Consider the following 23,846-nt stretch of genomic DNA (forward strand, 5'->3'; position numbering starts at 1 on the left):
TCATCATATTCCTTAGAACATTTTAAAATTCGGTCTTTGTTAAGTTGTCTGTTATGTATTGACACTGGCCAGCAAAGACAGAGGGACCATGAGGTCCCTCTGTCTTTGCTGGCCTGACCTGCCATTTCGGGGGTGGGGTTCCCTCCACCTCAAGCCCTCTTTCTCGCCCTCCTCTGTGTGTGTGTGTGTGTGGTGTTCTTTTCTTTTTGCAGCATTGGGACCTTGAAGAAGTTCCCACTCTTGAGCCACATACACTTGCTGGCAATCATACATATGCCGCTGATGTTCCCGTCAAAGGGCACTATTTAGTAGAGCGGTTGAGCTTCAATCAACACTGCATCATTGAGTGACAATAGTTAGTTGAACCCTGGCTCATCCAAAGAAGTGATCTTGTTGTGTTTCTCTTAGTGAAGGAAACTAAGCCATGGAGAGTTTTGGAGAGAGCACCAAGGTTTTTGTAAATATTTCGGAAAGAACTGTGGAGAGTGTGTTTGGGAGAAATTGCCCCACCACTGAGAAAATCACATTTTGTTGGAACTGTTTTGCACCTTGTTTTTTCACTGTAAATAACCTTACTGTAACTGTTCAGGAAGTCTTGTGACTGGGTTCTGTTACTGTGCCATTTGGCAAACCCGACAGACACAACACTGGTTCATCCTTTGAGTTAGGTGCCTTTTTATGTTTGAATGACACATAGGTCAGAGTTAGCATGCAAAACACATCTGAATATGTTCAATGGAATAGGAAAAATTAGTTAAAGAGAATTAAAAAAAAAAAAAAACTTTGGAAGGTTTCCAGAAACCTGAAAAACCTTTGCTCATTTTTAAAAATGACTGGACAGTCTTGCTCATTAAAAGCAAAATATAAAGAAACAAGTGATGGCTCAAGACTTCTGAATAGTACAGCAAGTTAGTAGAATATAGTAGAATGCTGCATAGTCAGCAGTAAAGGTTCTAACCAGTCTGTGTGATTTTAAAAAAGCAAATATTTTACTAATTAATCTACTGAGAATGTTGCAGCATTGTGTTCGACGACACACATGTTCTCAATAAAAAACATTATTCATGTTCTTATAGAGATGCTCTCTATCAGTCCCTCAGTTCAAGTAGTGAGTTTCAACATTTGAAATGAGTAAGTGTGTCTTTGTTTGTGGGTTTAATGTTTAAAAAAAAAAGAGATCAAGGATGGACTTTAGAGGGAAAACCAGCACACCGCAGACCACGGGCCTCTCTGTGTGAGGATCTAAACGTATTCTACGCTAGATTCGACACAGCGAACACCATGAGACCGGACAGTGTGCGCACCGCGGATGACGTCAGTGCGCACACTGTGTCTGAGGAGGATGTGCGGAGGTGCTTCAGGAAGGTGAACGCACACAAAGCTACTGGTCCGGACGGGATTCCCGGCCGCGTCCTCAAGTCATGCGCGGCTCAGCTGGCCGGAGTGTTCACGCACATCTTCAACCTTTCCCTCTCTCTGTCTGTAGTCCCAGCCTACTTCAAAATGGCCACCATCGTCCCTGTACCCAAATCCTCCACCATCTCCTCACTGAACGACTGGCGACCTGTAGCCCTGACCCCCATCGTAAGCAAATGCTTCGAGAAGCTGGTCAGGGACTTCATCTGCTCTGCACTACCCGACTCACTGGACCCTCTACAGTTCGCATACCGCCACAACAGGTCCACTGATGATGCCATAGCCCTGACACTACATACTGCCCTGTCACACCTGGAGAAGAGAGACACGTATGTGAGAATGCTGTTTGTAGATTACAGCTCAGCATTCAATACCATCGTTCCCTCGAAGCTGGACAGGAAACTGCAGGATCTAGGACTGAGCAGCTCCCTCTGCAGCTGGATCCTTAGCTTCCTGTCTGACAGACGCCAAGTGGTCAGACTGGGCAGCATCACCTCATCCCCCGTCACACTGAACACTGGTGCTCCACAGGGGTGTGTACTGAGCCCTCTCCTGTACTCACTCTACACCTACAACTGCACGGCCACTAACAACTCCAACATCATTGTGAAGTTTGCGGACGACACTACAGTGGTGGGTCTTATCACCAACAGTGATGAGACAGCTTACAGGGAGGAGGTCAGCGCCCTGACCCACTGGTGTCAAGACAACCATCTCACCCTCAACGTCGCAAAGACAAAGGAGTTGATAGTGGACTTCCGGAGGTGCAGAGAAGTACACACCCCCATCACCATCAACGGCGCTGCTGTGGAGAGAGTGAGCAGCTTCCGGTTCCTTGGTGTACATCTGGCTGAGGATCTTACGTGGTCAGTACACACAAACAAAACAGTGAAGAAGGCGCAGCAGCGCCTCTTCTTTCTCAGGAGACTGAAAAGATTCGGCATGAGCCCCCGCATCCTCAGGACCTTCTATCACTGTGCCATTGAGAGCATCCTCACTGGATGCATCACCACCTGGTATGGCAACAGCACCGCCTACAACTGCAAAGCTCTCCAGCGAGTAGTGCGGTGCTCTGAACGGATAATTGGAGGTGAGCTTCCCTCCCTCCAAGACATCTACAGGAAGCGGTGCCTGAGGAAAGCGGGGAGGATCATCAAGGACTCCAGTCACCCCAGCCATAAACTGTTCAGACTACTTCCATCAGGAAGGAGGTTCTGCAGCATCCGGTCCCGTACCAGCAGACTGAGAGACAGCTTTTTCCATCAGGCCATCAGACTGCTGAACACTTCATAGACACCTCAGTTTCACTACTGGAACTTTAACATTATGCACTCCACACTGTACAGTAACGCCACTGTTTTGCACATGTCTCACTCTGTATATTTTATTTTATATATTTTATTTATTGTTTACTCTATTTAATTTGTAAAATATGTGTACACACACACACACACACACACACACACGTAGAAAAATATTTAGTATACACATCCAGAAATGCATATACTATTATATTTATTAGTTTCAGATGTAGCCATTCTTGTATTTTGCTTGTTTACATTATTGTATTTGCACAACTCTGTTGCTTGTGAAGCTCGCACACAAGAATTTCACTCACATGTGCTGTACCAATGTACCTGCACATGTGATGTGACAATAAAAGTGATTTGATTTGATTTGATTTGATTTGAATGAAAAATAGACAGATGTCGCGTGGCTGGAGAGATCTATGGATTAATGGATAGTTGAATACTAATGCATTACCTGGACCCTGGCCTCAGTAAGTTTTGTTCTCTGGGCCAGCTCCTCTCTAGTGTAAATATCAGGATAATGTGTTCTTTCAAAAGCCTTCTCCAGCTCCTCCAGCTGCTCCGCTGTGAAAGTAGTCCGACTCCTACGCTGTTTCCTCTTCAGTGGAAGGTCAGGCTCTGATTCCACATCTGACGATTCATCCATCCGGCTGCCTGAATAAGCACAAGGTAAATACGAAGGTATTTAGAGCATTTAGGAAGACTTTAGTCATCATGTTTTTGTGAACATGTATTAATGCAGAATATTCACAGGACAACTGAGAATTACAAACAAATTGCCAAAATTTATAGTTGCAATGGGATGCTAACCATAACCTCATATTTAAAAGTCATTAGCATAAAGTTTGAACTTCCATGAAGATACCCTCTCTTCATGAACTAATTTGAAATGCTGTTAATTTATAAAGTCTGCTCTCAAAACAAAGGTTCCGCTTCAGGTTCCTTTATCTGTTCCTTTTTGTTAAACCTTGTTGTTTTACATTTTGGAATCAGAAACCTTTGCCCAGAAAAAAGAAACTGAAACTCACTATGCAAGGATGGTAAATTAAACCATTATTAATTAAGAAGAACAGGATAAGTCTTTACACTATTACTTTGGTATTATTCACTAAAATGACCTGAAATGCACTGAAACATAATTACCATTTCATGGTAATGTACAGGGTGGCCCATTTATATGGATACACCATAATAAAATGGGAATGGTTGGTGATATTAAAGTCCTGTTTGTGGCACATATGTGAGGGGGCAAACTCCTCAAGATGGGTGGTGACCATGGTGGCCATTTAGAAGTCGGCCATCTTGGATAGAACTTTTGTTTTTTCAATAGGAAGAGGGCCATGTGACACATCAAACTTATTGGTAATGTCACAAGAAAAACAATGGTGTGCTTGGTTTCAACGTAACTTTATTCTTTTATGAGTTATTTACAAGTTTCTGACCACTTATAAAATGTGTTCAATGTGCTGCGCATTGTGTTGGATTCTCAATGCAACCCTCTTCTCCCACTCTTCACACACTGATAGCAACACCGCAGGAGAAATGCCAGCACAGGCATCCAGTATCCGTAGTTTCAGGTGCTGCACATCTCGTATCTTCACACCATAGACAATTGCCTTCAGATGACCCCAAAGATAAAAGTCTAAGGGGGTCAGATTGGGAGACCTTGGGGGGCATTCAACTGGCCCACAAAGACCAATCCACTTTCCAGGAAACTGTTCATCTAGGAATGCTCGGCCCTGGCACCCATAATGTGGTGGTGCACCATCTTGCTGGAAAAAATCAGGGAACGTGCCAGCTTCAGTGCATAAAGAGGGAAACACATCATCATGTAGCAATTTCAAATATCCAGTGGCCTTGAGGTTTTCATTGATGAAGAATGGACCCACTATCGTTGTACCCCATATACTACACCAAACCATCACTTTTGTTGGTCCAACAGTCTTGGAGGGATCCATCCAATGTGGGTTAGTGTCAGACCAATAGCAGTGGTTTTGTTTGTTAACTTCACCATTCACATAAAAGTTTGCCTCATCACTGAACAAAATCTTCTGCGTAAACTCAGGGTCCTGTTCCAATTTTTGTTTTGCCCATTCTGTAAATTCTGTGCACCGATCTGGTCTTCCTCGTTGAGATGCTGCAGTAGCTGGAGTTTGTAAGGGTGCCATTTGTGAGTAGCTAATATCCACCAAAGGGATGTTTGACTAATGCCACTCTCCAGTGACATGCGGCGAGTGCTACGCTGTGGGCTCTTGCTGAATGAAACTAGGACAGCCACTGATGTTTCTTCATTAGTGACAGTTTTCTTGCATCCACATTTTGGCAAATCCGACACTGAACCAGTTTCACGAAACTTAGCAAGCAGTTTACTAACTGTAGCATGGGAGATGGGTGGTCTCATAGGGTGTATTGCATTGTCTTGCTGCAATGACCCGATTACTGCGTTTACCAGATATCAACACAATTTTGATCCGCTCCTCACGTGTTAACCTCTTCAACATGTCAATGGCTGTGAACAAAGTTACTTGTAAATAACTCATGAAAGAATAAAGTTACGTTGAAACCAAGCAGCACGGTGGTACCGTGGTTAGCACTGTTGCCGCACAGCAAGAAGGTCCTGAGTTCAATTCCACCATCAGGCCGGGGTCTTTCTGTGTGGAGTTTGCATGTTCTACCCGTGTTTGCGTGGGTTCCCTCCGGGTACTCCGGCTTCCTCCCACCGTCCAAAGATATGCAACTTGTGAGGATAGGTTAATTGGATAATCCAAATTGCCACTAGGTGTGAATGTGCGAGTGAATGCGACCTGTCCAGAGTGTACTCCTGCCTCTCGCCCTATGACAGCTGGGATAGGCTCCAGCGCCCCCCGCAACCCTGAAAAGGATAAGCGGAAGTGAATGAATGGATGGATGAAACCAAGCACACCATTGTTTTTCTTGTGACATTACCAATAAGTTTGATGTGTCACATGGCCCTCTTCCTATTGAAAAAACAAAAGTTCTATCCAAGATGGCCGACTTCTAAATGGCCACCATGGTCAACACCGATCTTGAGGAGTTTGCCCCCTCACATATACTAATGTGCCACAAACAGAACTTTAATATCGCCAACCATTCCCATTTTATTACGGTGTATCCATATAAATGGCCCACCCTGTAGGTAATGTAGCTCAGGAGGTAGAGCAGGTCGAACGATTCCTGGCTCCCCCAGTCTGCATACCAAATATCCATGGGCAAGATACTAACCCCCACTTGCTCTCCAAAGCATCCATCTGAGTATGAATGCGTATGAGTGTATATTAGTTAGAAAGTACTGACAAAGCATAGAGTGCTTGTGTGAGTGGGTGTGTATGGGTGAATGCGGCATGTTGTATACAGCGCTTTGAGTACTCCAGGAGATTAGAAAAGCACTATATAAGAATCCGTCCATTTACCATTCACAACAGCACAAATTCCTCTCATATTGAGAACACACATACAGCCTTTGTTTTGTTGTTTATGTTTGAATATAAAACTAACAAATCAAAGCAAAGTTGGAAAAACAGCCCAAAGAGACTTCAAAGCAATCACTGCAGTGATTCTGCTTTAGGAACATGAATAGGTAAAAGGTGATAAAAGGCTTGACTGCTTATCACTGCCTTTGTTACCTGCTCAAGATCAGGCTCTGGCTGCTAGGCTGAAGTCAGCATACACTCAGCTTTAACATCATTCTGGGTTCTTGGCTAGCTTTGTGTTAGCATGCTGTCTGTGCAGATGCTTGCAAAGAGACAAAGTCTTGTTAGCCACAGACACAGAGCACCAGCCATATCTCAGCGCAGCAAAGCTGCCATGCAGGAGCTGGCAGTGGGTCAGAAACTGATCTGTAAATACAAGAATGGCCATTATTACCAGAGCAAATGTGGTGCTAACCACGGCTAAGTTCTATGAAGTGGTGTTTGACGACGACTCGTTCTATGACAACCTCTTCCCTGAGGATATTAAAAACTGTGTCCACCTCGGTCCACCCACTAAAGGTTGGAAGAAAGGAACCTCCAGCAGATCCAGACCCCGATGCAGAGCCATAGTGACAAAAGACTCGGTATGGAAGAGAGTCCAAGAATTATAATAACTAATGATTAAATGCAGATTGGTATATAAACACACAGTTAATAAAAATTGCAGCACAACTAAAGAAGGATTCAGGGTCACCTGATCCAGCTATAACCATATGCTTTATCAAAGGAAAGCTTTAAACCGAATCTTGAAAGTAGAGAGGGTATCTGTCTCCTGACTCCAAACTGGGAACTAGTTCCACAGAAGATTGGCCTGAAAGCTGAAGGTTCTGCTTCCCATTCTACTTTTAAACATTCTAGGAACCACAAGTAAGCCTGCAGTCTAGTCAAAGACATCTACTGGGAGTCAGGAAGTCTTTAGGGCAACCTGATAATAATGATTGACAGTAGTCCACCCTAGAAGTAATAAATGAATGAACTAGTTTTTCATCATCCCTCTGAGACAGGATGTTTCTAAGTGTTGAGAAGTTGCAGAAATGTAATGCAGTTCTACATACCTGTGTAATATACACATTGAAGGGCATACCTGGTAAAAAATCATTGATTCCTCACAGTATTACTGGACACCAAGGTAATGTTATCCAGATTATTTGGTTGAACACCATATTTCTAAGATATTTATTTAGGGCAGTGTAACGGTGTGTTCACACCGAACGCGATGGACGTGAATAGAGCGTCAGGTTTACATGTAAAGTGAATGGAAAAGCGCAATGACACGTGATTGCAGGTCCCACGAAAATTCGGAAGCAGATTTCGTCGCGAAAATGCGAAAACGCATGAAGTGCGCATCAGTGTAGCACGTCTGGCGCGTTTGACTCGCAAATAAAACCACACACGTGAGTTTTTGTGTTGCATTTTGTGCATACGCGCGTTTCGCGTCTACCGCTCGAGTTGGAAAAATCTGAACTCCAGCGTCAAATCGCGCCGCGACAACCAATCAGGAGCCTGGTGACGTGGCTGTGACCTAGGTCAAAGGGGCAGATCCAGCCCTTCATACTTCAATGGAGGGAAGGCTAATCAATGCCGTAGCAAACAACCCGGAGCTGTACGACACCAGCTGCTTTCTGTACTGAGACAGGAATAAAAAGGACCGAGCTTGGAGGAAGATATGTGAAGAGATCGGGCAACCTGGTAAGTTCATTCATTTCTCTTTTGAAAGTTTTCACTGACCCGGGGAAGCCGCACAAAAGCTAGCAAGCCACCGCTATTTTCCCACTGACGTACCGTTCTGCTTTTATGCATGTTGTCATTTAGGAATATATTTTATTGTTTATATATCCTGTTTGGTTTTTTTTGATGTTGAAATTAAAATCTAGTAGCAGTCTTCTCATTTCTTTGTGTTTTGTGCTGTTTTACAGGCCCACAGAGGAGGACAGCTCCGAGGCAGATGAGGGACGGGTCCCAGGACGGTCCATCGGCGGTGGAGCTGGCCATCCTGGAGTCCCTGAAGAGGCCACACCAGTCTCCAATGGAGCATTTCCTCCTCAGCCTTGTTCCTGCTCTGGAGAGCAGCTGGGTCCGTTTTATTCCTGTCTCTCTGTAAATACTTATATTTTATATATTTATGTTTAATGTTTTTCTGTGTGAGAATTTTAATATTATTTCAAATAAATTTTTATAATGACTAATGTCTCAGTTCTACTACACAGCAAATGTTGGCACAAGACTTGACACATGTAGAATTTATTTCATGTTATACTAATGACAAAATATACTAATACAGTGGGATGCAAAAGTTTGGGCAACATTGTTAACAGCCATCATTTTCCTGTATAAATCGTTGTTACAATAAAAAACGTCAGTTAAATATATCATATAGGAGACACACACAGTGATATTTGAGAAGTGAAAAGAAGTTCACTGGATTTACAGAAAGTGTGCAATAATTGTTTAAACAAAATCAAGCAGGTGCATAAATTTGGGCACCACAAAAAAAGAAATGGAATAAATATTTAGTGTATATCAATGTGTGTGTCTCCTATATGATATATGGGGTTCCTTTGGGCGTGCTTCCCATCCAGAGCTCCACAGCGCAGAGGGATGTTCCAGTGCTCCTGGAATCCCTCTGTGATGGACCGCCAGTCTTCAGTTGAAGGCACAGCCATGAAATCGTCCACTAGACAGTCCCAGATGGCCGTCGCTACCTGGGGGATGATCTGGCTCACCGTGGACACACCAACTCGAAAACTGAACGCGATGGTCCTGAAGGAGTCCCCAGTGGCAAGGAACCTGGACAAAATTGTTTAAAATGAGTATTATGTGTACTGGAGTTACAAAATACATTATTGAAATTCCAAAATTACAAATTATAAAACATAAATCTTACATAAAACATTTTGTAATTATAAGGATAATTACATGATATATATTAGATATAATCTAAAACAGTCTGCGGTGATTATATACAAATATTCAACTATCCCAGAATTAAACCAGGTCTAAATAAAAAGGAGTGAGTATCACTACAAAGGTTAACTCAGTGGTCCTAATGCTACAGTTTGATATCAGCAAACACCGAGCGCATACATTGATATGACACCACAGCCATGCTATCATTGCAAACACTGATAACAGCATAAATCGAATTAAATCAGGACTTGATGAGACCTGAGTATCACTAGAAATATTATAAACAGTCGTTTCCGTACCACAGTTTGCTATCAGTAAACACCGAGAGCATTCACTGTTAGCATAGCACATCCATGTTAGCAGTGTATAAATGGATGGTTTAGCATATATTAGCACAGGTATCAATAAAGGACTACCGTATTAAATACTTTTACTAACCTCAGGCAGATGGACAGGCGCTCTGCAGGTGGGATTGAGCGCCTGTAATTGGTGTCTAGGCGGGCGATTCTGGGACCGACGCGGGAAAGCAGGTCCTCAAACTGACCGAGTGAAAGGCGGTGATATCGCTGGAATTGGCCGTCATCCAGGAGCAAATGGTGAAACTCACCAAACTGCTCACGCCTCTGGAGGACCTGATGGACCCAGGTACGGCGAGGACGTCTTTTTTTACGCCGCTGCTCTGCTCTCCACAGTACATAGAGAAGAGAGACTCTCTCTTCAAGCGCTAGCTCGACAGCTGCCATCTTGCAAAGATACCGTCTGGCACAACTTCCTCCCACATTCCTCCCACATTTCCGGTTCACGATTTTGACGCGCAATGGATTTTTCTTGGACACGCGTTGAGGCGCGACTGTGCACTCTGTGGACCTCCATAGCATAAAGGGAATAAATTTTCCAAACTCAGTCTGAGATAAGATAAGATAAGATAAGATAAGATAAGATAAGATAAGATAAGATAAAATAAGATAAGATAAGATAAACCTTTATTAGTCCCACATGTGCTAAATTTGTTTGGCCACAGCAGAAAGTGGACAGTACAAATTTAAGAGCAGCAAAAATTAAGAAAAAAAATTGAATAGAACAAAATACTATACAAAATAAAATAAAATTCTATAAAATTCTATAAAAAATAGAATAAAGTACTATACAATAGATAGATAGATAGATAGATAGATAGATAGATAGATAGATAGATAGATAGATAGATAGATAGATAGATGTAATGAATATTGATGACTGTGGGTTCTTCATTATATGAAAAGGGTGCATAGGTACAAGTGCCACATTTTTTTTTAAATCGCTCCTTTTAAATATAAAGTCAATATTGAGAAAAAAGTAAAATATGTCAAGATTACAGTTGTTCACATACATTACAGTTGTTCTTTCAAGATAAAGTGCAACAGCTGCTACACCCTCTACAAAATGCCATGTGTAGAATCGGTTTCAGTAACAACGGAATTATTTCTCTTTAAAACATAAACACAGTCTGGTGATAAGTAAGAAGATGTTGAAGACATGGTGCAATCTGGTCATAAGGATAAACTACACAAACGTGGAAAAGTTGGCTGGATTTGTGGATTAAACCTTATACTATAAAATTCTAAATTCAGATGTGATGTATGATGAACGATAGAAATGTGTGAGAATTGTCAGAACAGTTGACCCTCGATCTGTGACTGTGACAGTGAGTTTGCACAGAAGTTAAGGCATGAACAGCACATTAGCAGAATAACAGCTACGTTAGTGTGCTTAGCACTAGGGTGCAAGGATTTTCAGTCTGTCAGTGTTCAGAGTGGTTGGGCAGTAAGACTCAAGAAGATGGACCTAAGATACATCCACAAGCATGAAGTAACACAAAGGAAAAGCAGTAATGAAGCCTGTGTAGATGGCTCACTCTGTTCCATGAGAGTAAAATGTGCGAGGCCTTTAAAGACCAAAAGTATCCTGATGACAAAGAGTTCTGTCACAATACTGACGATTTAGTCTTAAATACTTATCAGATATTCTATTGTAATTCAGTACTCAACACTGACTGTGAGCTCTGGCTGTGAATATTTCAATTCAATTCAATTCAATTTTATTTATATAGCGCCAAATCACAACAAAAGTCGCCTCAAGGCGCCTGGTTATTGATTTTTTTTGTACGAACTGAATTCAACTAACTTATCTCAACGCATTCAGAAGTTGGTCTTGGTGGTAAAAGAAAAAAAGAAAAGGCCTGTTAAACTGACTTGGACAACTACAGGGTCGACTATGAAGTTTAATTAAACAAGGAATTACGGGATTAGTGTGAGGTTCACAGTACAGGCCACTGGAAGAGTCTCGGGGAGAATATGTTTTTGTATTCCCCCTAACTCCCACCCCCCAACCCTCTGCCAAACACTCCCACTAGAGAATTGTCAATGGATTACATGTGGCCACAGGACATGCTGCTGCATTAATTAAATCAATTCTTTCAACATTTAGTCTCTTCTAAGGTTTGTTTTCCTGAAGACCAAGGTAAAAAATAATAATGAAAAAATTTTATTTATACTTCTCCACATTTCTAAAGTAAGTCTCAATATACCGTATGTGTTTTATTTGTAGCTGGTAGGTTTGTGAAGGAGTGGGGTAGACAATTTGGCACTAACTCAGCGTGACAACACTTGAGGCCACTGGGATCACTTTCCAAAAGGCACCTCAGAGTCCTCGGGGTGCTGCTGTGACAGGATAGACTATTTGTTTTCCCTCCACATGCTGCTGGATTTAGGGCAAGAGAAGGGCAGAGGTGGCAGCAAAGGAGGAATGTGAAAGAAAAGAAGCATCCTCGCTGAGAAAACTGGCTAGAAGCTTGCATTTTTTCTTGTATACCTACTTTTTTTTTATTCACCTTACTACCAAAGCAGTTACTTTAAGGCTGATGGTTTTTGTAACAGCAAAGATGATGAGTAGTATTTTTAAAGTGCACCACACAATAGTAGCAATACTTGCAGACTGTTTGTGTCTGTCCAGGTTGTGAGAGCATTCTGTTGCTTTGATTTCTGACATCACGCCGTTTCACTGAAGAAGAACATAATGTAGAGTGTGCCAGATATGGAAATGTAATTAAAACTTTTAGAAGTACTTTTTATAGTACCACAATTTGGTCATTAGCAAATGTTTATTAGTATTTATAAGTATACCAAAACAATCTCTTTGTCTCTATCCACTTGTGGCTAAATTGTGTATTTTAAAATAAATGTGTTTCATGTACATATTTGGTAGATGGAGTGGAACTTCCTGAATATGGCACCTTTTTGCTCTAACGATTAGGTAAGTTCTGATTATACATGTCTATAAAATTTTGTGCTATATAAATGCCAGTCTACTTTCATGTACCATTCCCACCCCTACAGGCAATTTAGTCAGTAACACAAAGTCTTTTAGTGACAAACAAGCTCCATTAACTGCATGAAAATTACAATCAAAAAGATGAGGAACTGTATCTATAATTCAACTTGAATTTGTCTCCAGAGTACAGATTGCACATAAAATACAGCACATGAGAATTAATTTATATTAATTTATATAAGGCTGTAACTCACTGAGAATTTCATTGAATTTGACATGTAAATAAAAAGACTGCATAGCACAGTGTGATCTGCAGTGTTGCAAATGGCATCTTGAACACCATTGGAGGTTTGGTATCACATGCTAGCAGCAGCTCCATATTTGCTTTGGAAAGCAGCACAATAAGAATCCCCAGCATGGATGAGACTAAAGTTTGACAGGCCGGTGGATCAGGAGGGTCAGCTCCTCTTTTCAGCTGATAATGGAAAGCAGAGATTATGGTAATGAGACAGACGCCTAGAGCCGATAGAGGGGCTAAACCTGGACTTCATCTTTGTCCACGCCAGATCTCCCGATTGGCATGCTATGACTTATCTGTAGAATGGGAGTGTGATTTAGCTCCCCAGAAACATGCACCCTCACACATTCACACACAGGGTTACACATGTGCAGCTATAACAAACACAAGAAGAGACACGTTTTTGTTACAGAGTGAATACAACCAGCACTGAAACACATCCAAGCTTTTATGTTTTATCTTTCATTGCACACAACAACATGCAGTGCATCTCCCTTGGGAAAGTCACAAAGAAAGTGCTGTATGGATGTGTGTGTGTGTGTGTGTGTGTGTGTGTGTGTGTGTGTGTGTGTGTGTGTGTGTGTGTGTGTGTGTGTGTGTGTGTGTGTGTGTGAGAGAGAGAGAATGGGTGAATGGGGCCATATAGCTATATTTTAAAGGATCGTTCTAAAGCTGAATCACCTTGATCCAGATGTTTCAGTTAGGTTATGATGAAAAAAGTCTGCTAGAGCTTCATGCAATTTTCCTAATGGGATACCCGTAATAAGATAAATCCATTATATAATATGTTATGAAAAATGTACATATTTAAATATACTTTTAGGTGGGAAAACATTTTGTATATTTTCTTCTAACAATAATAGGCCCATGCAATAAGCCCATGAACATTTTTTTTATTACAGTATGTCCTTTCTTGAGAATTTTATTTCCTATTATTGAGGGGTATGTTTAACACAAGGAAAGAAAAACACAAAGAAAAAAGAAGAGGATTTGTCGTTTTGTTTTTGTTTTATTTTTTTGCCTATGACTAATTTAAAGTAGCCTTTAAAATATACAACTTGTCTTTTTTTAATAAAGAAATTTTGGTAAATATATTATTTTACATTTTCATAACATAAAATTGTCATATGTTTATAAAATGTTTTTTATAAACAAATCACAAATTTTATGTTTGCGTATTATCTTTACTGTATCATTGAATATATTTGTAATAATCTTTAACTATATGAAGCAAACTATTCCAATCATTAGGCTTACTAAATGTAGACGTGAAAGCTAACTGTCATATGTTTGCAGAGGTATAAATAGCTGTTTGGGGTTCACAGAAAAGGCCTTCTAAGACATTAATATTTTGATATGCCAGATATAATGCAAGACATTTGCTGGAAGAATGCAGTGTGAAAACAGTCAGTCTGATGGACAATAGTCATGATATTGTTCCCCATTTTGACCAAGACATGGGGACAAAGACTAACTGCTCTGGAGAGCTACATGAAACTAATTATGGGTCATTGTGAAAATCATATTAGTTCCAGTGTAATTACACCCAGGATCTGCTTTCAGTTCAGCTCAATAGTCTCTGACCAGTTAAACAGACTGTTGGCTCAACAGTTAATGAATTTTATTATTGAAAACAACGTTTTTTTTTCTCAGAATGGAAAATTAATGTTGCTGTTTGGTCCTCTGCTGTTGTGTTTGCATGTGTGAGAAATAAATGGTCTGTTAGCATCTCTCTTTTGTTCACTGTCTCAATTTATTTACAGCCTGCTTAGGCTATGGGCACACCTGAGAACAACAATCATCTGCAAAGAAAGAAATGCCTGAAATCATCTAGCACTTAGAATGTCTTTACAAACCGTAGTCACAGAGTAATTATGGTAAATGGACTGATAATAATATAGTGCTTTTCTACTCTCCCATTTCACTCATTCAAACAAGCCCTTTTCTATGCTTAAGTGTTCTCTATCGAGCATACTCCACTGCAGGCATTGGAGAGCAACTTGCTAGGATATTTTGCCCAAGGATATTTGGCATGCAGACTGCAACAGCCAGGGACCTTCCCATTAATAGATGGCCTGCTCTACCTCGGGAGCTACAGCCACCCCCAAAATGACATGATCCATACAGCACTTTGCTAAGACACAGCCACACTGATTCTCACATTGGGGGCAACTTAGGGTTTAGTATCTTGCTGAAGGACACTTTGACAGATCTTCTGATATGTAAATCACACACGCACACAAAAGAAAATACAATACTGACAATACAGATAGATCCACATAATTATGGAGTCTGCCATAATATTACTAAGATATATTTTAAAGCAGGAAAACCTAACTCTGTCAATACCACAGTGAGACTATACCATTAGGAAATCTTAATTTAATGGCACACTTTTAAGTTTTAGTCATGTGATCTAATGGATACTGTAGCAGCTTAGCATAGAAAGGATTTCCTTCATCTGTATAGTTTCTACCATTTATTCCATATACCAGCTCTAATGGACTAATTAAAAAAAGAGGGTACAAAGTTCTACTTGCTGACTTGTTCTTATCCTATGCAGCTAAACAGATTTAGGAGGTGTATGAACAAATGGGAATAAAGTGAAATGGAGAGGTGCTGGCTGTGGTTTATGGGCAGAAATCTGCGCCATCAGAAACTGAATTTGAATAAATTCAATTTGAATTTGAATTGCTCAGATTGAATCTGAATTGTAACTTGAATAAATGCTTTTGAAAACTGAATTTGAATTAGTCTAATTTGAAATTTAATTTATGGTTTGAAAATGATCATCACTAAATTGAAATTGAATTTTATATTTTGAAAATGAATTGATTTGCTTTGAAACTGCATTTTATCCTTTAAAAATTAAGCTCTCGAATAATTTCAGTTTCACTTCTCACCATTCAGTTTCAGTTCTACAATTCAATTTCAGTTCCAAAATTCCGTTTTTTGGAACTTACATCCGGTTCCGGTTCAAGCGCAGATTAATAGAGCTACGTTTTACTAGCGGACCGAAAGTGTTACCGACGGGAATCTACATTAAGACTTCAGAAGTCATTCGTCATGTCGAATGACCAGCGGATAAACTCTCAGGTTGGTAATAAATGTATTACATGTATAAGAACAAGCGTCATGTTAAGAAAAGACAGCCGTACAGTAACTTTTATGCTTATTGTAGCTGTTAGCTAAAAACGCTAATTTAGCGTAGTTTGCCCTGAATTCAGCTTTGACAAACAAATATGATCGACTGTTTCTAGTAGAATTCCAAAGTTGTCATCTTGTACCCTCTCAGAATGCTTGCAGAGACCCCTACAGTAGGGAAACATGCAAAACGGTGTCCAAACCTTTGTATTTTAGCTTTATTTATGTCTTACACAGCATCCCAACTCTTTAGCTAACTTAATAACTTTAGCTAAAGTGAATAGTTAGTCTAATTCATTAGTGCAGCATTACTGGATCACCTCTGTTTGAAGTGATATAATATGATATACAGCTATCACTGAAACAGCAAACTTTGTAAATAAGCAAACAACACTTCTCATTCTCTAAACGTTTGGCCACAGCTGTAGATTACACTATCAGCGCTTGTTCACTCTTGACAATAATTACATTTCTAAATTTACTTTGTGCATTTACAGGTAAACAATATCTAATATTTTATCTAAATGACTGCTTTGTCTTTGAAAAGGGTGAAGAGCCTGAGGCCGGTGACAGTCCAGTTCTACTCTAAGTACATCCTTACAGTGGCTCACAGGACAAGGCCACATTCCTGTCCTGCCAGAAGAGAAGAGAAACTTCAGTCTTCATGCAGTTCAACCACACCTGTCATATTCCATATGACAGGGGTCTCAAACTCCAGTCCTCAAGGGTCAAAGTGTCATGCAACTTTTCCATGCCCTCGAGGACTGGAGTTTGAGACACCTGCCGTATGGTGTTCATGCTGTTTTCTACCCCACAGTTACAGCATGTCTGACTGCCTGTTCAGCATATGCAAAAATATATGATGAGTTTAAGCATGTGATGACTAAGGCCTTCCATTATGGTGTTTGTCATCACATGTCACAGACATCTGGATGATCATTTGGAATAAATAAAATACTAAAAACGTGTTACTTCATCTTTTATCTTCATTATTATTATTATTATTGTTCTTATTTTACACTTTTCATTGTTAGGCATTAGGTTTATTTGTAGTAGTCCTTTCCAACGTCTTTCCCTCTTCCATGTTACTGTGTCAGCTTGTCAGCATCTATTTGGGTTTGGAAGTGGAACAGAAAGTAAAGAAATCCAAAGTGCCATTAAAACCAGGAGAGGTTCTTATATTTCAGAAGAAGGGATTAATTCAAAAGAAATGACCTCAATGCCATATTTTATTTAGGAACCCTAGAGAGCACTTTGCAAAATAACACATTCTTATAATTTCACCCTCAGATGAGCCAAGCTACGACTGTCAGGGAAGGTGATGTAGGTTCAGAGCATATGAGAGTGGTTAAGTTAATGTCTCTTGTCTAGATGAAGGCACAAGAGGGATCAATGGCAAGGCGTAGAGATTCAGTATCTTCAGTCTTCAGTGGATACTCCATTTCTGGCACAAAACACCTGTAAAAGATGGTCGATTTAGGAGGTGACCTGACAACTTCAGCCTGTCAAACATATTAATGGAGCAGTATGCTTTAAAAAAAAAAATCTAATTAAGCATGCACTCAGTACCCTAAGAATTATTATGGTAGTTAAACACAGTGATAGTTGTATATCACATTATATCACTTCAAACAGAGGTGATCCAGTAATGCTGCACTAATGAATTAGACTAACTATTCACGTTAGCTAAAGTTATTAAGTTAGCTAAAGAGTTGGGATGCTGTGTAAGACATAAATAAAGCTAAAATACAAAGGTTTGGACACCGTTTTGCATGTTTCCCTACTGTAGGGGTCTCTGCAAGCATACAGAGGGGGTACTCTGAGAGGGTACAAGAACTTTGGAATTCTACTAGAAACAGTCGATCATATTTGTTTGTCAAAGCTGAATTCAGGGCAAACTACGCTAAATTAGCGTTTTTAGCTAACAGCTACAATAAGCATAACAGTTACTGTACGGCTATCATTTGTTAACATGACGCTTGTTCTTATACATGTAATACATTTACCAACCTGAGAGTTTATCCGCTGGTCATTCGACATGACGAATGACTTCTGAAGTCTTAATTCAGCTCAAGACGCTGTAGATTCCCGTCGGTAACACTTTCGGTCCGCTAGTAAAACGTAGCTCTATTAATCTGCGCTTGAACCGGAACCGGATGTAAGTTCCAAAAAACGGAATTTTGGAACTGAAATTGAATTGTAGAACTGAAACTGAATGGTGAGAAGTGAAACTGAAATTATTCGAGAGCTGAATTTTTAAAGGATAAAATGCAGTTTCAAAGCAAATCAATTCATTTTCAAAATATAAAATTCAATTTCAATTTAGTGATGATCATTTTCAAACCATAAATTAAATTTCAAATTAGACTAATTCAAATTCAGTTTTCAAAAGCATTTATTCAAGTTACAATTCAGATTCAATCTGAGCAATTCAAATTCAAATTGAATTTATTCAAATTCAGTTTCTGATGGCGCAGATTTCTGCCCATAAACCACAGCCAGCACCTCTCCATTTCACTTTATTCCCATTTGTTCATACACCTCCTAAATCTGTTTAGCTGCATAGGATAAGAACAAGTCAGCAAGTAGAACTTTGTACCCTCTTTTTTTAATTAGTCCATTAGAGCTGGTATATGGAATAAATGGTAGAAACTATACAGATGAAGGAAATCCTTTCTATGCTAAGCTGCTACAGTATCCATTAGATCACATGACTAAAACTTAAAAGTGTGCCATTAAATTAAGATTTCCTAATGGTATAGTCTCACTGTGGTATTGACAGAGTTAGGTTTTCCTGCTTTAAAATATATCTTAGTAATATTATGGCAGACTCCATAATTATGTGGATCTATCTGTATTGTCAGTATTGTATTTTCTTTTGTGTGCGTGTGTGATTTACATATCAGAAGATCTAGCCATCCTGTCTTAGTACAAAGTAGACTTCTCTTAAATAACAGTTGCCCTGGAGCCTCCCGAGGCCTTTTGAGGGTGATAGGTATAGAAGAAGCACCTCATCGGGGGGACATTGGACATAAAGGCAATAAAAGACCCTGTCACACTCTGCAAGATTTCAGTAAACACTTCCAAAATGATTTACTAAAGCTGTGCAGCGAGCAAAGTGCAGCCTGCATAATCAAGGATGAAGGAGGTCAAATGGTGCAGCGCTATGGGACAGAACAAAATATTCATGTTCATATATTTAACTAATATTGTTTATGTGAAAGACTGAAATATAAGAATCTAAATGTTTCAGCATAGTTCATTTTGCAAGGTTAGACAATGCTCAGTCATTAGCATAAATACATGTTAAATAAATGTTTACCAGCCAAAATAAACCAGCAATTAAAGGACAATCCTCATTAAATGTTGCAAACTCTACTAAGAATATTCCGACAAGGAAGTCTTAGCTGCTTCCGTCCTGAATGTGTAAGTTTACTCTAAAATCAGCTAGAGGTTCATTTCATTTTTGCTGGGATGGCTCTTTTCATTTATGTATGCCTTTACCAACAATACAAGTCCTTGAATTGCTGGTTTAAACACTAAGCTAATTGAGGCCAAAGCCAAAGTTTGAAAAATTATTCAAAGAACACAACAGAAAGTACAATATAATCTGCCAGTTGGCATCAGGAGCAGCTTTGTCAACAATGGCCTCAAATACAAACCCAAATGGGCAAAATCGAGCTGAAGCAGAGAAGCACTGCGATGCTGTTGCGCCTCTGCAGACTCTCCCATTCACACAGTTTAGTATTGTTCCTGCCTTTGTTCCAATACAGCTCCCTCACAATAGTATTTAGTCACAACAAATGCAGCAAAAGTGTATAGTAAGCAGCATGAGTGGAGTGTGTGCAGCACAGGCCGTGTTAAAGCAGTGAGTAAAATATTTGCCAAAGGATTTAAAAACTCTGCACACTTTCTTTGAAAAATGAATGAAAAAAATCCCAACTTTTGTCGTTTAACTATGGAAAAATATTTGACTGCATCCACAAAATATAGTCTCCCCGAAAGCTATGGGAGCTGTTACAGAAGCCTCATGGTTTGCACAAACGCTACACAGAACTGGCACTGAACTCAATCCAGCCCACACAAAGACGCTGGCTTTATCAGAGCATTATGTCTTAGCAAACTGCTATTAATGCAAAGTCTTTATCTTCTTTCCTCCCCAGGCACTGGCATGCATGTCTTTATTTAGTAGATAAAAAAATAGCCATAAACAAAAATTGCAGACTGTCAATATACATACTGATAGAGATTAGAGCTGGGAGCAAATATAATAATAAGAGGAACTCTTAAGATATTCTCGACACAGTAAAGCCTTCTGGACAGCTGCAGGCTTAAAGAAAGCAGAAAGTTTTAAAGAGTAACGGTATAATCTTATTTTGGAAGAAAGTAGATTAACAATCAGAGTGGTGCAAAGAAAATGAAGTGATTTGTGCTTGCTGACCATCTTTACAGATTTTGGTTAAAAAGCTCTGATGTGCTTGTAGGAGATGGAGGAACAGGTGAGGTTTTCCTTTGTACCATCTTTGCTCGTGCCGCCATTTTGCAAATGTGGGTCATATGTCAAATGCACTCTGAATTATACAGTCATAAATCAGTTTGATGTCAAATGTTTATAGCTCACAGTAAAAAATGGTCTTCATAGTTTGACACCAGGACTGCTTGGATTACTAATAGAAACTGTTCCAGTTTTTCTTTTATCCAGAAGCAGCAATAATACTAAGCTTCTTTCATTTAATAAAATAACAAAATAATGATTTGAACTTCACCTCCAGATGGGTGCAAATGCATCTCAAAAGCTAAACCTGTCAGGCTTCCCTAAGGATTTAACCATTAAGCTTACTGCTAAGGCCTATGATACAGAGCAATCAAACTGTAGTTTCTTAAAAAAAAATCTACAAACAGGAGGAAATTTGTCAAACCAAACTACAGCATGAGTATTATGGTAAAAAAAAAAAAAAAAAAAAAAAAAAGAACAAATCCAACAGTGGGATTCACCTCAACACCTGGCTGGACAGCGTCAGAATTTAGAGTGATACATCTACTAATTGAAACGTTGGTGATTTGATCCCCAACTGCTCCAGACAAAGTGTCCTTGCATTCATTAGAGTGTGCGTGTGTCTAAAAAGCACTACATATTCCATTTATCATTTACACACATGCTATACTACCAATTCAAGGACTCAATCTTATTTACCGGGCCCCTTTAATATCTTACTAAAGCTTATTGAGCACTGTATGGGCGCTATTTTGACCTTTAGTTAGGAGTGGTCCGATTGAATTGTGGACCAATGTGCTGAAAATGTCTGATTTTCAGCATTACAAAATATATGACTAGGCAAGGCAAGGCAAGGCAATTTTATTTGCATAGCACGCTTTCAGCACAAGGCAATTCAAGGTTTGCTTTACATGATTAAAATAAAACACATAAAATAGAACATAAATCACTTTAAAGGTAAAAATACAAGAAAACATTTACAAGAAAGCATTTATGATAAAACAATAATCAAGACAATAATTTATATGAAAAATTAAAAACAAACAAGTAGAGAGCCATAATAGGATCAGTTATTCATAAGTCTAAATAAGTAAGTTTTAATTTTAGACTTAAAAGAGTTCAGTGTCTCTGTAGCTTTGCATTCTTTGCATAGTGTGTTCCAGATGTGAGGAGCATAGAAACTAAAAGCTGCTTCTCCATGTTTAGTTCTGGTTCTAGCGACAGTCAGTAAACTAGAGCTGGAGGACCCGACTGATCTGGATGGTTTGTACCATGATAGCAGATCTCTAATGTACTCTGGTGCTAACCCATTCAAGGATTTATAAACTAATAAGAGCACTCTAAAGTCTATTCTCTGAGCTACAGGGAGCCAGTGTAATGACTTTAGAACTGGAGTAATGTGCTCTATTTTCTTGGTTCTAGTGAGAACACAAGCAGCAGCGTTCTGGATCAGCTGCAGTTGTCTAATTGATTTTTTAGGTAAACCTGTGAAGATACTGTTATATTAATCAAGGCGGAAAGAGATAAATGTATGGATGAGTTTTTCTAGGTCTCCTTGTGTCATCAGTCCTTTAATCCTAGAAATGTTCATCAGCTGATAGAAGGCTGACTTTGTTATTACTTTTATGTTGCCCTGGAGGTTCAGGTCTGAGTCCATTATTACACCTACATTTCTGGCCTGGTCAGTAGTTTCTAGTTGGAGTTTAAGCTGATTACTGATATTTAGTTGATTTTTTTTGGCTCCAAAGTTTTGTTATTATTCAGTTGAAGGAAATTATGAGACATCCAGTTGTTAATTTGCTCAATGCATTTATTAAGAGTTTGGATAAGTTCAACATCACCTGGTGACATTGAGATATAAAGTTGAGTATCGTCTGCATAATTGTGGTAGTTGATATTATTGGTGGTTATAATCTAGCTTAAAGGGAGCATGCAAATGCTAAATAAGAGGAGCCCTAGGGTGGAGCCCTGGGGGACCCCGCATGTGATTTCTATATTTTGTGATGAAAATTGGCTAATTCCTGTTCTTAAGGTAGGACTTGAACCAGTTGAGTGCTGTACCAGAGAGTCCAGCCAGCTCTCTAGGCGTTCCAGTAATATATCATGATCAAAGGTGTCAAACGCCACACTAAGGTCCAATAGTACCAATACTGTGGATTTACTACGGTCAGTATTTATACGGATATCGTTAAACACTTTGACAAGGGCTGTCTCGGTGCTGTGGTGCCTACAAAAACCAAACCAGACTGATAAATATCAAAGCGGTTGTTCATTGTGAGAAAGCTGTTTAACTGCTGGAAAACAGCTTTTTCAATAATTTTACCAATAAATGGAAGATTAGAGACTGGTCTATAGTTTTGCATTAATGTGCTGTCTAGGTTCTTCTTCTTTAATATTGGTTTGATAACTGCTGTTTTTAAGGCTTTGGGAAAGACACCTGATAGGAGGGAAGCGTTAACTATTTGGATCAGATCCTCCCTGATGGTTGGGAGGACCTTTTTAAGAAAACCTGTTGGTAATATATCCAAGCAGCAGGTGGCAGAGCTTAGTTTCTCAATAATTTTATCAAGGCTTGATTAATTTATTGTTTGAAAGTGAGTCATTTTCTCTGCATAGGTGTTAATTGGGCTTAACGTCGGTATTGGGGTTGAAACTAATGTACTGATTGACCTTCTGATTTTCAAGATCTTTTCAGTAAAGAAGCTGGCAAATTCATTGCAGGACCTGGTGGAGCTTAATTCGGGGACTACTGCCACCTTAGGAGTAGTTAATCTCTCCACTGTAGCAAATAATGTCCTAGCATTATTGTTGTTTCTGTGAATAATCTCAGAGAAAAATGATTGCATCCTTCATGGCTAGTTGATACTTATTCAGCCTCTCCTTATATATCTCGCAGTGAACCTGGGGTCAAGTTTTACCACCATTTTCTCTCAGTGCGCTGGCACTCTCTTTTTTCATTACATACCAGTGGATCACTTCTCCACGGAGACTTCTTTTTACTAGAGACAGTTTTAACCTTAAATGGTGCAATCTTATCTGTCTGTGAAGGTTCTCAGTCATCCAGGTCATCGTAGTCAAAGGAGCTTGCAAAGAAAAGCGTCTGGACTTCTTTAAGTTACTTGAAGACGTTTCACCTCTCACCCGAGAAGCTTCTTCAGTTCTAAGGTCAAATGGTGGAGAGTCCCAGATATAAACCTAGTGGGAGTATCCCCCCACAGGGGGACAAAAGGACCCCTGATGATCCTCTAATCGCCTGAGACAAGGTGTGAAACTGGGTGTGGGTCCCAATCAGCCAGAGTTTCGGGTGAGTTCATTGTGAAACCTGGCCCCACCTTATCATGCAAATTCCTGAGATCAGATGGCCCAGGATGTGAGTGGGCGTTAAGGCGTCTGGGAAGGGATCTCAAAACTGGATTATAGATGGCAGAAAGTTGGTGTCGTAAACCACCGCCTCTGTTCAAAGATGGTCGCTCACA

The 23,846-nt window shown here is 39.8% G+C and overlaps 1 protein-coding gene and 1 long non-coding RNA gene across 5 annotated transcripts in view; one reads left to right on the plus strand and one right to left on the minus strand.

The window, feature by feature from the left end:
* Nucleotides 1-23,846, minus strand: part of LOC101477160 (paired box protein Pax-7-like) — a 51,652-nt gene that overhangs the window by 7,896 nt on the left and 19,910 nt on the right. For all 4 annotated transcript variants that reach the window (XM_076878067.1, XM_076878065.1, XM_076878066.1 and 1 more), the window contains exon 5: nucleotides 3,181-3,380. In XM_076878067.1, coding sequence (XP_076734182.1) covers nucleotides 3,181-3,380 — 200 coding nt within the window. The remainder of the gene's footprint in view (nucleotides 1-3,180; nucleotides 3,381-23,846) is intronic.
* Nucleotides 15,788-16,843, plus strand: LOC143414458 (uncharacterized). The gene is made up of 2 exons (XR_013095077.1): nucleotides 15,788-15,827; nucleotides 16,423-16,843. It is a non-coding gene; the product is annotated as an uncharacterized LOC143414458 (long non-coding RNA).

This window comes from Maylandia zebra, linkage group LG20 (assembly GCF_041146795.1).
Source record: "Maylandia zebra isolate NMK-2024a linkage group LG20, Mzebra_GT3a, whole genome shotgun sequence".
In the NCBI taxonomy this organism is placed as follows: domain Eukaryota; kingdom Metazoa; phylum Chordata; class Actinopteri; order Cichliformes; family Cichlidae; genus Maylandia; species Maylandia zebra.